The 12950-nt window shown below is 42.2% G+C and overlaps 1 protein-coding gene across 1 annotated transcript in view; it reads left to right on the top strand.

Annotated features, from left to right (window-relative positions):
• RAD18 (RAD18 E3 ubiquitin protein ligase) overlaps nucleotides 1-12950 on the top strand; it is a 60692-nt gene that overhangs the window by 26939 nt on the left and 20803 nt on the right. The window contains exons 10-11 of the mRNA XM_082487535.1: nucleotides 5223-5354; nucleotides 8659-8815. Coding sequence (XP_082343661.1) covers nucleotides 5223-5354; nucleotides 8659-8815 — 289 coding nt within the window. The remainder of the gene's footprint in view (nucleotides 1-5222; nucleotides 5355-8658; nucleotides 8816-12950) is intronic.

The following is a 12950-nucleotide window of genomic DNA, read 5'->3' as shown; positions in this document are numbered from 1 at the left end:
TTTCCTCAACCATGTGTTTTTTACGCTTCTAACAGTTGTCAAAGTGGCCCTTAATGCTAAAAAATATGTTTTAACTGAGCCAAAAAGGCTTTTTCTGTATTTTATTTGTATACTGCAATTCTCAAATCATCCAGGGTTTCACAGTGCTCCTCACATTCGCTCCCTTCCTTCATGCTGCTCTCCACAAGCACTTGCATGTTCCTGTCTCCTCCCTGCATCCTTTTCTACTTCCCCTCCCATCCCGCACTGTGATTTTGAAAGGATCTTTAAAAAGAATACTCTGCTCATTTAGTTAACCTCTTCCCCTCCACTCTGTGCAGGCAACTGGGATTCAGCGCAAACTGGGTGTATTTTTTTTCTGGTTTTGTTTCTGTTAGTTTAATTTTTTGTGCTGAGTCCCTCCCCTCTGTTTGCGCAAGAGACGTGTGCCTGTGGTGGTTGTTAAACCCGCTTCTGCCCTGACAGAACCGCAGCATTTGTTTTGGGAAGTGTAACTGGAATAAATATTTAAGGAAAAGAAGAGAAGAGACAAAAAATAAGAAAAATATCAAAGCAAGAGCTATAGTTCAATGATACAATTTTGTGGGGTTTTTTTTGAGGGGGGGTTGGGGTTTTATTTGGTTTGTGTGGTTTGTTTTTTGGATTGTTTTTTTCAACGGAGAACTGATTCCTGCTTAACTTGACCCTGGGAAAGCACAGTATTTTAAACTGTGTTTCTCCTTACTGTGTGCTTAAACTTGAGAACAGTGTTTTCTCTCTCCGTGGAACCATCTAACTGTCTTTATGGTTAGTTTCTTTCCTGTTGTTTCCCACTCATTTCGCTTCACCTGCGCTCTGCTCGCATACTCGAACATGGTACTTAGCCATGTAACGCTAAAACAATATTCCATGAACATCAAACTTCTCTGCTTTCTGCCACAGCGGAGCAGCGCAATGAAGGGACAACTTGTTCTGATTATACTTAAGGGTGTATTTAAATCTGCAATATGGTCATATTTCCTGTCTTTTCTCGTGTTGCTTCAGGCATATAAATTATTCCATAAGGCAGCTAGATTTAGCCTTGTTGATTTTAGTTCAGTTTCTGCGAAGGCTAAATAAGGGCCTAAATCTTTAGCAATTTTTTCCCTTGCTTTTTGTTGCCGTTCCTGAGAATGTATTTTTTTTAAGTGTACATGCACTGTTTGTGGTTTTGAATCTTAAGCGTTCTCCTCTAATTCCAAGTAACTGGTTGATAATTACTCTCTTGCCGTGCAGAAATCTCTAGCAATACAATTTAGAAAAAAAAAAAAGTAAAAATAATTTAAAAAGTACTAATGCCAAATTGGCTCTTTTCCCCTGCCAAGGCTTTAGTGGCTCTGTAAAAAACAAATGCAAAGTTCAGTGACTGCAGGAGCCCCCCAGAGCGGAGTGAGCGCCTCGTACCTGGCCGTTAGCGCTCCGCTGGCATTCTGCTAAACGGGCAGGGGGAGTCTGGGCAAAAGCCGTCGAGGAAGGTGCCCGGGTTCACAGTCAGCTGTGAGCGCGTTCGCCCCGATCCCTCTCCCCGCAGACGGGGAGCGTTTGGGGGTGGCAGGGCTGGCGTGGAGTAACCCAGCAGCAAAGGAGCTGCCGCAGGGACGTTCCGCTCTGGTGTGGCGCTGTCACCGGGGAACTCATCCTAGACAAGAAACCCACTTCACTCGCAGCTTTTAAATTCTGGATGTGCCCAAATCCCTTGTGAAGCTGGACCCCTGGCTGCGTTCGCATTGCAACCCTGCAACATCTTGCTGCACGAGTGGGCTGTGGAAGCTGGCCGCTGTGCAGCGGGCCGCTGGCACTGCCCCTGGCACGCGCCCTGCCCATCCTGCTGCTTCTTTTTTTAATCTGTTGTACATGTTTTAGAACAAGAGGATATTACGTGTCATCTAAATTTTCAAAACTAGGTATTTTATTGAGTTTATATTGTTAAAAGGATATGGTTTCAAAATTACCAAGACTACCAAGTGAATGAATTAGCCTCAGGCAGCTCAATTGAACATTTGAAATTAAAAAAAGAAAGAAAAAAAAAAAGAGAGGAAAAAAGAGATGATAGAAAAATGTTTTAATGGGAATATATAGTTTTAAAATTAATAAATAGTGATGACCAAAGAGGTAAATGTTAGCTAGTGTCAGCAAATTATTTCTCATAAAAGCAATAGGGAAGAAATCATAAGCATGAAAAAAAATGTACGTTAAATTTAGAGGACAGTTAGAGATTAAAAGAGCTTTTATCAAATGCCTTTTTTTTCACTGTAGCACAGATCGACTTTGGAAAGCTTTATTATTCAATGAAGGGTTGTTTTTCTTTTTAATTTACACTATTTGCACCCTAGGTCCCTAATTCACAGCTGAATTAATTAACTCTGTCATAAGTTCAGAATAAAAGAAAAAACCTATGTAGTTCTTGTTCTGTATTTCCATATGAACCACACAACACGCTGGAGCTAGGCTGAAAAGCAAGATAAGCCTTGTTGAAAAGCAAGATAAAACAGCTGTGATAAAACCCTTTTTTTTGTTCTTTGTCTTTACAATTTCCTATGCTCTTGGTAAATTGCAAATTACACTGTTGGTATTTTTTGGATTTTATTTTTTTGTGTGTGAAGTGTTTTTGAAATACCAATTAATATTTTGGCTTGCTGAACCTGAGGATGGTTTATATGCTCGCTGGAAGCTTTGCTTGAGCAGCCGCCAAAGTCTGTGCCTGGAAGGTGCAATTAAATACGCTGTCCCCTGCAGTAGCTTCCTTCTGCTCCTCGGAGCTGAGTGACACCCTCAGCCCAGTGTCAGCCTTGTCCTGCGTTTCTCATGGTCAGGCCTCTATTTAAAGAGTTAAAAAAATCTACAGGAAAAGAAATACATTTGTTCAAAAAAATGTATTCTGTTGCTCTTTCTTTTTATAAATCTTTTAATTTGCAATGTTGTTCAGAGGCTTACTGATTTATGTTTTGTGTTTTAAATATTTGTAATTATATCTGTGGTCGTTTTATTACCGAAATGTCTGTCATTTTATGAAACGTGCGTGGCGTGGCGTTTCAGCGCAGCGGGGATTTACAGTGCATCTGAACAGTGCCTTGCTTTGCTAGGACATTTCTTTTTTTACTTGAAAAGCTTTGTAGTTACACCATAAAACAAAACAACAAAAAATAGTAATACTGGAAAAATTGAAGTGCCAAAGGAATTACATAATGAATGTGTAGCAGCTCGAACGCAAGCAGCCGGGACAAGAACTTTCTTTTTATTAAAGGAGTTGTGTGAAACGCCCTATGTGGTGTTTTCAGCTACGTAGGGAGAGGGAGTCGGTTTAAAGCCATTTCCTTCGGTGAGGCAGAACTTGAGAGGATTTTATCTGGGCTTTTTCCCCCCTCCTGCCGCCGCAGCAGGAAGTAGATCGTGGGATTAAAGGTGCTGTACCCCTGCAGCACTCGGCCAGGACTGTCTGCTCCCCGGGGCGCTGGACCAGCCTGTCCCTGCGGTGTCGGGTGCTCCGGCTGTGCCGAGCTGGATGTTGAGGCCAAGTGGTGCTGCGGGAAGATGTGCCGCGGTCCAGGAGGAGGTCAGGGCTGTTTGTGGGGCAGCCAGACCCCACTGTCGAGCCGGGACCAGGAGCGATGGGGCAGTGCGGGGAGCAGGGGGGGAGAAGATGGAGAACCGCCGGTGCAGGCAGAGGAACACGGGGTGATGGGGAGATGTGCATGGAAACCTGGGGAGTGCCTGCGCTGCAGCTGTGGGGAGGGTCGGGGGTGCTCCTGCCTCTTGCCTCTCCCTGCCCCGCAGAGGAGAAAGGAGGTGGCTCAGAGACTGATTTGAAAAAAGAAAACAAAACCAAACAGACAAACCAGAAAAGTATAGAGGAAGTTCTTTGTTTTAGCTGGGCTCCAAGTGGGTTTCTCAGTACCCCAATTCTCCAGGACATGTGCTTTGCTGTCATCAGTTGGACACTGTGCGGCCAGAGGGGCCTGCTCTGCAGCGCCAGTGGGCTGCGCTGCAGGTGGCCCAGGTTGCCCATTGCTAGCCCTCGGCTCTCCTTTGTCCTGAGGATTCTTGTTTGCTTTTCTGCCCATCCTCTCTGCTGGGGTTTATCTTGGTCTGTCCTGCAAGTGTAGCTTGGGCGGCGTGCGTGTGGCTTTTACGGAGCAGAGACTTTAAACAACACTCAGTTCTGTGTGTGTGAAGAAAGAAGAAAGACTGTGTGTGTGCAGGGGTGTGTATGATGCAAGGTGTACACCTGTATTATACACACAAATCTGTTTCTCAGCATGGCTGTTGCAGATCCTTCCAAATAAAGGAAATCCATGTTTGCTGCCTTCGCTGTAGCCGACAGAAGCCCTGAGCAGGGACCGGCAGGCTTTCATGCTGTGCTGGCTGTGGGTAGCTACAGTCAAATACACTGTTTCAGCAGGAGTTGATGTGTTCTGTATGTAAAACAACGTGTTCCCTTTGTGCGCAGGGAGGGTTAGGTAATCTGCATCCTCTGTCTGAGGAGACCGGGTATTTTCCCAGCCTCTGAGTAAAGAATTTGAAGTATCTAGATTAGAAACAACATTGCTTGGACTGAATACCAGAGGATTGCTTAAAACATACTAAGTGACTGAAAGTGCAAAGAGTATGCCAAAGAGCAATTAACAGTGATTTAGAGGATCTGAATGAAAACAGTATAATAAGCATGACCCAAAGGCTTTTGACATTGCTTTACTGTAGAAACGGGGGAAAAACCCAAAGCAACTTTAAAGCAATTGACAGAGTAGTTGTGCGATTTTACTCTTCTCTCTGGCGGGGGCCTCCCTGCAGGACTACCTACAGCTGAAGCGTGTGACTAACGGCGGCATCCAGATGCTCCTTCAACTCTGACAAGCTTTGTGCCATGACTACAATATTAAATGTTGTCACAACGGTCATTGCAATACTTATCTTTTTTTTTCTCCTAAACTTGTTAATATAAAGAAGAAACAAACAGTTCTTCAGTTAAGTTTTCATCTATGCAAGTGTTCTTGGCTACTGGGCAACTCTGTAAAAGCATAGACACAGGTTTGGATCATTAATAGAATATGGAACATATTGCAGGGGTGAGTTGGTTGTCATTTGCTGTAACAAAAATGTTTTCAATGCAGTATTTTGCGTTTATGTCTGTTCACATCCTTTTCACTTTCTCCGGCATACCTTAAGAGTCCGGTGGCAATGATCAGTAATGCGCTGTTACATTGCAGGAAAGAAACACAGAAGTGAATTTAAATTTTTGGTGGATCAAGTAAATAATCGGTGGAAGAAAAGCAGTAAGAGGAAAACAGAAAGTGCTCAGACCAAAGAAGTCACTGTCAAAGAATTGCCGGCGGCCACAGGTAAGTGATGTTGTTTAATGTAGTCCCACTCTTTTATCCACACTAATAAGTGGGGAGTTTCCCAAAGAAATAGTCTTTCCTCCCGTTGTTCTTCTCCTACAGTCTTTAAGGGGAAGAACAAGCACAAATATCAAACAGAGCCTAAAAAGATTGAAGGCCGTTGATTTCAGTGTGATATAAAAGCACAACCCATAATAAATACGTGATTTGTTAGACTTAAGTGGGATTGTGTATAGATATGTTTCTTTTTGGTGCATAATTTAATTAGCTGGTTGAAATGGGATCTTGGGTTCCTGTCCAGATCTACTGAAGTTGCTGAGAGTGGGCATGGGACAATCTGTGTCTTTGCAATGAAGGTGATGATGGGTATTGCTTGCTGGGTTTCAGCTTTTCTGTATTATTAATATGATAAGGAGTCGGTAATTGGGAACTGCAAAGACCTTTGTGTGGATCGGAACAAGTATTTATTTGTGCTGAGGCTGAAGCAATAAAATAATTAGGCTTCTTTTAGACTGTTTATAGAGTATGTTGCCTCTCTTTTTTTTTAACTTGCTTCATTTTGTGTTTATATACTTCACCACAGTGAAAAGTGGGAATGCACCACTGCAGTTATGCAGTTCTGTATAAGTTAGGAGCAGCATCCAGTGTACCTTTGTTGTCCTCACTGCCCGCAGCGCGAAAGGAACACCCCTGTGTGCTTTGAACTTCTTGCATGTTGGCTTGTTCAGGCTCGTTTGGTTTATGTTACTGTTTGCTTTGGCAGTGTACATATATTGTTTCGTTGAATCTGTGATTTAGAAGAGCATTCCTCAACCTAATATAACTTGTGGAGTTATAATCTGTTCAAGGTCCTGAATTTTGGAGAGAATTCCATTGACCAGAATTGGATGTGCTCTTCTGTATCCTTGGGAAAATGTGGCAGTTTAGTTTGCATCAGCTTTCACAAATCCCTGCTCTTCCCTAGTTGAACGGAATTAATTTTTGGCTGTCTCCTCTAGCAGAGCTCTCAAGAATAAAAATAAATGAAAATACCAATATAATAGTACAAATTTTATCCTTATCATTTCATGCAGACCTTGATGCAGTGCATAATCCTTTCCATGTGAAGGGTAAAAATTAAGGAATCTCAAGGATAAAGTTTATCTTGTTTGACGTAATTTACAGTGATGTTCCTCTTCTGTAGCAGAGACAGAAGCAATGTGTTATTAGATAATGGGATCACAGACTTTGAAATATTAATTTCTAGTGATGCTCTCTGGAGAGGTCAGCTACTATGGGCTACTGGGTTTCCATCTTCGCTGTAAGCTTTGTGCACTGAACTGCAGACTTGGAGAAGCTGAAGTAAAGCCATATAGTTTTTCCAAAACAGTGCTCAAGTAGAAAATAGCTTATATCAGGTGTATCAACCTGTATCGTGTTGGCTTAAATCCATGATACCACCTCGTCTGGTTCTGAGAAACCCGCAAAATATTCATTATGCTTTTTGTGCACTGAGGATTCCATAATCTTTGAAATTTCAGTTTCTACTTTGATATCAAACTTTGGCACCTGGTTGACTGTTTGTAAACCATCTAAAAAAACCAAAACAAAATGAAAAAGAAAAAAAAAAAAACCAAGAAGATGATTTATGGGTGAAGGAGCAAATGCTGAAAGCCTGTTTCCTTGGTGTTCCTTGTTAACAGCAATTACCTTTTTATTAAACTGGAAATTATGATACGTGAAGGGAAGAAGACCAGCAGTGGGCTGACGACTTGCCATTTGAAGGCGCAGCTGCTGAGAAGAGCAAAGGCTTTGTATGCATTCCTTCCCCACTTTATTTGGATTCTTGTGGAAGTAGTGGCATTGTACAGAAATAAAATGTACTTTTTTTTTTTTTTCTTAAAAAAACCCCAGACAAACAACAAACCCTTTGTATCTCCCAGTGCCCTCCACCGTAGTGTTGGTTGATCTACCTTAAACCTCTCTGAAAATCTCAGTCTGGTTTTGGTGATGTTTTAATCATCCCTTCCTGATTTACATCATCTTGTTTTGCATCTTTAAACTTATGTTTGATTTCCAGTCTTTACATTTTTATAACTTTTAAACACAGGGTTTTTTACTTTGCCTAAAGGGAAGCACCATAAGAATTTGATAACTATTTGTGATACACCTCTTCTGGGTTGCTGTATTGCACAGGGCCTTTGCTATTTGTAACCTATTAATTTCAGAGTTAAATGTCATTGGTTGGACAACTGACTCACTGTAATCTGCCGGTTGTTTTCAACAGATAAAAATATGCTCCTGATATTTAATTATACATTGAAGCAGAAGAGAAAGGGCAAAGTGTAGCCGAATTCAAAGATTGTGTAGCTGTTCCACACTCTAATTACAGTTCTGTTTGGCCATTTCTGTCAAAATCATTTCTGGAGGGGCAGAGAAGCGAACGTGGTTTGAGCAGGAACATAGCTTGGTTCAGGCGGGTGGACAGAGCACTTCTGTGAATGGCCATAATAAGCATTATTAATGAGATGAGCCTCAGTATGGTTCTAATGTCTCCTGCAACTTTCTAGTTAAGTAACTCCTTTGAAAATATTTGTGGTGTGGCGTAAGAGCAGTTTATCTTTCCATAGGATACTTTCCAGTCTAGAGTTGCAGAGTTGCTTTCTCTTTAGAGAGGTAGAAGGTACCTTTTCAGAGGACTTTTCATAGATAAAAACGTTGGACACAAAAATAACGGAATGGTTTTACAATTTGTGTCTGATATGTGTTGACTAGAAATGATTTTTGCTATTAAAAAAATGGAAATATCAGTTATCTAGATTGGCATTGTCTTTCTTAGATGCATAAGGAAATAAATCGCAATGCTTCTCTCGTTGAAAACAAGCCTATTAACTTGATCTGTAAAACTTTACAGCTATCAAGCGGTCTCATGCAGTGAGTGCAGGGAATTGGTAGCAAGAAGCAGAGAACAGTGCTGTCTCATTAAGGGTTTGCTAATTTCTGAAATAAAGTCCCATCTTATGAAATGTGACAAATATCCTTACCCTTTATTTCTCTCCTTGTTTGTGTTTGAAACTTATAACAATGAAACGTTCCTGTTTCAGTCTCTGGTTCTTAGAGGCTGGGATTTTTTTACTATGCAGAAAAAGAAATTAAACCTTTGAAACTGAAGAGTTTTGGGAAGAAAATAAGTGGTAATAAGTTGTTGGTATTTAGTATTTTAAAACTTTGTTTTTTCTTAAAATCTTATCTCCAAGCTGCAAAAATTTAAACAATAGTATTTTGCTTTGTCATTCTTGTTAATCTCTGTCTTTCTTCTTGGTAGAACATACAGAAGAGCATCACCCAGCTATCATCCTTGGAAAAGCCCAGATACCCCAAACAGAAACACCTGATGGAAACGAAACTGAATTTCCTTCCTTGGAGGAAGGGCAGAGATCAGTCTCTCCTGCCTTCTCGCTCTCAGCTGGATCAACAAGCAGGTGGGTGAAGAAGAGTCACAGACTCACGGAATGGTCAGGGTTGGAAGGGCCCTCTGGAGCTCATCCAGTCCAACCCCCTGCCGGAGCAGGGGCACCTACAGCAAGTTGCTGAGTCGCTTCTCCCTGGAAAAGCTTTCGCAGTAACCTTGAGCAATATATTTATATCCTACTTCACAGGATGGGTTCCTGAGCTGTGGTTACTAATTCGTTCTCCTCCATGTTTCTGGCTGTTCAGTTGCTTGAGGGATGGAGTGGAAATACATTTAGAATTCACTAAATAGTTTAGTGATGATTTTACAGAGGGGTGATAGTATAAATGTTCTTTTTGATACAGAAACAGTGAGTGAAATGTCTGTGGAACCAGGAGAACACTTGGTGTTTCTCTTCCACTGCATCGCCTTCCCTTCTGTTTAAAGTTTTATTCAGAGAGGTCCAAAACTTGATAGATACAGCCTAAGTCTTTTAATAGCTCTTCAAGTCAAGTGTTGCTGTGAGAAACGGAGTTTAAATGACCCATTATTTGCAGTCAGTGGTAGAATGCCACTGAACCTTGAAGTCCTGACAGCCATTCACTTTTCTTTCTTCATGCATTTAGTTTTGCTTCCTGAAATTGCCTGATTTGGTTTCAGAAAATGAAAGATCAAGTAACGTTTTATAAATAATGTAAGATCCTTTGCTTTTGATAGTTCAATGATAATTTTATTGGAAGGAGACTCAACTGTTATTGGTCATAAGATCCATCTAGTTTTTGAAGGCAGTGTTTGTATCTGTTTAAGGTATTTACTTCATGGATCATAATTTCTATCTATTACTGAGCAATTGTCAAATATGACAATGGCAAATACTTAGATAAATATCCTATTGCAGTACTGACTGCTGTGGCCTTAGTTTCTGGAGGAAAGGTGAAAAAGTCATAGAAAACAAATACAGAATAACTGTTATTTGATACGTGTCTAAAAGCGAGGGAGCTAATCTTGATGATAATCTTGCTATCTTCTTGATAACAGAAATAAGAGGAGAAGGCACCCTTTGCAGGTCTGCATTGCTAGGAAAAAAAAGGCTTCCTATGTTTAGAGGTGGGAGATAATCAGAGGAAGGAGCTGAAGGTCAGGCAGCAGATCGACAGCTGAGCCAGGAGTCACACTTCTTAATTTCCCACCCATTACACCCATAGTATGTGCTTCTTCCTCCTGGAATAATATAGTGCATGGCTTCATCATCGTTTATTAAAAGAACAATTTAGTTGTTGAAAAGTTTAACGGAAACAAATTTTTCTAAATTAATTTTGGGTCACAAAGAGTTTTAAAAAGTCAGCATGGGCATTAAAGATGTTTCCTTTCACAGAGGTAAATACTGAACGGTGAATGAAAGCCTAGGAAGACATAGGAAAGAGGAGGTCAAGTCGGGGGATTAGAGAGCATCAAATGTTAAATGTCTTTGTTGTATAATCAGGTTTTGCTGCCTGTTTCCATTTACTTGAACTCAATGGGGGCGTGTAGTAAATATTTGTCTGTAAATAGCCATATGCTGTCAGGGCAGATCACTTATGTGGAGGCAGAAAGGGTCTTTGTTGCTGTTTCAAAATATCGTTACATTTTTGTTTGGCTTCAAACTTGCATTATATACCCAACAAAGACGTTCCCCTCCTGGTGGCCTTTCCCCTCTTTAGTGTATGTGTCTTTCTGCCTGAATTGTCACTGTAAAATCGATAAACAGAGCATATCATCGTATTTGCTGTTTAATGTGTAACAAACCTATTAAGATTACTGATGTACTAGTTTTATCTAAGTTTCTCAGGATGTCATGCAAATGATGATAGCTTTTCCTTCCCGGTGATGCAGGTAACTGCTATCTCGGTAATTTCTTTACTTTTAAAATAGGGTCCAGTACCATGGGAAAAGAGACTTGCACATTGTAATGCCCAATATTTAAGTATTTTATTTTCAGGTCTGTGGTCTTCAGAGCAGAATCCACGGGTCTCAGCAGGACACATTGAGTCACAGGGGCTGGGCGACCCTGTGGAGACCGTGCGTGCCAGCCCTGCGCAGAGCGGGGCCGGCTCCTCAGGGCCTTCTCCACTTGGGCTGGAGTGTCTCCAGGGATGGAGACTCCATGCTTTCTCGGGGCAACCTGCTGCGGGTTTGTCCACCCCCACAGTACAAAGGCTTTTTCTTACGTTTCGAGGGAATTTCCTGTGTTTCAAGTTGTGTCCGTTGTGTCTTGTTTTATCACGGGATGCCACTGCGAATAGACTATTGTCTTTGCTCCCTCCCATCAGGTACTGCTGCACGTGGGTGAGGTTCCCTTGAGCCTTCTCTCCCGAAGGCTGGACAGTCCCAGCCCTCTTGGCCTCTCCTCTTAAATCTCAGAAGAATGAAGAGTCGGGAAGAATTCAGGGCTTCAGAACTGCTTTGTGTGAAGCAGTGTGCTGAGCGGTGGGTGGGCGCCGCAGGTCAGAGTGTCTGAGGTCTGCGCTTGGCAGCGTGCGGGTGCCTGCCTTAGCCGTGCTGCCTCGCGGTTCCAGCCAGAGCCCTCCTGCTTTGAAGCACTGAAGCCCTTTGAGAAATGGACTGAGAGCTGAGCCCTAAACTGGAGGGGGAGATGCACCTCCGAAAAGACTCTCGCAGGCTTGCACTCTTCCGGGTTGGGATTGTCCCTTCTTGAAGGTGCTTAGCTCAGGATGTGTACTGGGAGGTGAAACAGGCCAGGGAAAACAGCTCTTCAGCGCTCACTTAGAAGGGAAGAAACTGGCCCTGTGGCTTTTTTCCAGAGCTGGTTTTCTGTGCCTGAAACCTCAGCTTTGCAGTTTGCAGCTTGGTCATGCTGCTGTGCTCTGGCAGGCAGTGCCGGGGAAGCGCCTGGCAGCAGGAGCCTGCCCTCGGGTTGTGCGGCGGTGGTGGGCAGGATCTCCAGCACATCCCCCAGTGCTGAGGCAGGGCCGGCTCTCGCAGGTTGGTACGCTGTGTCACATTTGACAGGGGCGTGGGTGATAGATGGAGCTGCTTCGTTCTCACTGTTCCCACCGTTGCAGTTGTCCTAGCGCCCTCATCGTTATTTTGGTTCCACAAAATAAATGCCTTCAGCTTGGTTCTTCAGCCAGAATTTAAACGAGGTGTTCCTGTTCTTCCCGATTTTACTTAGTTTATTTTTTTGATTGCAAATTAACCTTTTGGCATTAAGGACCTTGGAAAATTTGGAATGTTAATCTTACAGAGTGAGTTCTTGGGAGGTAGAAAGGGCTTGTATTAGCTCATCCAAGGTATCATTAAATCTCTGTTTCGCTGCCAATTTGGTGTGTGAATGATACTATGAATGATTCTCCCCATAGCCTTTAACATCAAAGTTAAAATTTTATTCTTTATCTTTTTCTGTCTGTAGGCTTGTGTATAGAAACTTAAAGTCTGGATGGAAGTGTGTCTTAGAGACTATAAGAAAGTCTGCTAAAGGATATTAGCGTGTGGCAGTTACTAATGATCTGAATGTGCTTTCATGGACCGAGTTGGCAGATTTTGTTGGAAAGTGTGCATTTGTTTGCATGATGTCTGGCTCAAGGCGGAGTTGTTTATTTCTTCTTTTTATGTGTTCATTCTGTCCAAATGAAATATTTCTGTAGACTTCTTGAATCAAACACAGAATCTCTCAGTTGCACAGACCAGTGGGTATGCATCACAGATATTTGGACCTCCTTTTAAAAAAATATGCTTAGTAGCTCCCTGTGGTTTACTCTTAAATTCAGCCCCTGTGGAACAGGGACAGAATTACTGGAGTCTGCACGGAATTGTTTTTTCAGAATCTCTCTGTGATTTTTCTCTTTGCTTTCCTATTTTGTGCATATCTCCTGGTTTGTATGTGTGGTGTGTTTGTTTATTTTTTTTAAATACAGGGCAGTTTGCTTAACCTTGAAAGCTAGCGGCTGTGCTGGTCAACAACTTCAATAAAGTGGTCGTTCCCCCCCCCCCCCCCCCCCCCCCAATTATATTGTGTATTAAACTCAACTGATTGGCAGTTGGGCTCTGGAGTGTGCCTTTGGGCATCATACACTGTACTTTCTCATCCTTTACATCCAAACAAACCCGTTTTTATACTCTGCTCAAAAAGAGGTGAAACCAGCAACAATAACAGAGTGAAAGCTTAA

This window comes from Vanellus vanellus, assembly GCF_965231255.1.
Source record: "Vanellus vanellus genome assembly, chromosome: 9".
Lineage (NCBI taxonomy): Eukaryota > Metazoa > Chordata > Aves > Charadriiformes > Charadriidae > Vanellus > Vanellus vanellus.
This window is presented reverse-complemented; position numbering and strand designations above follow the sequence as displayed.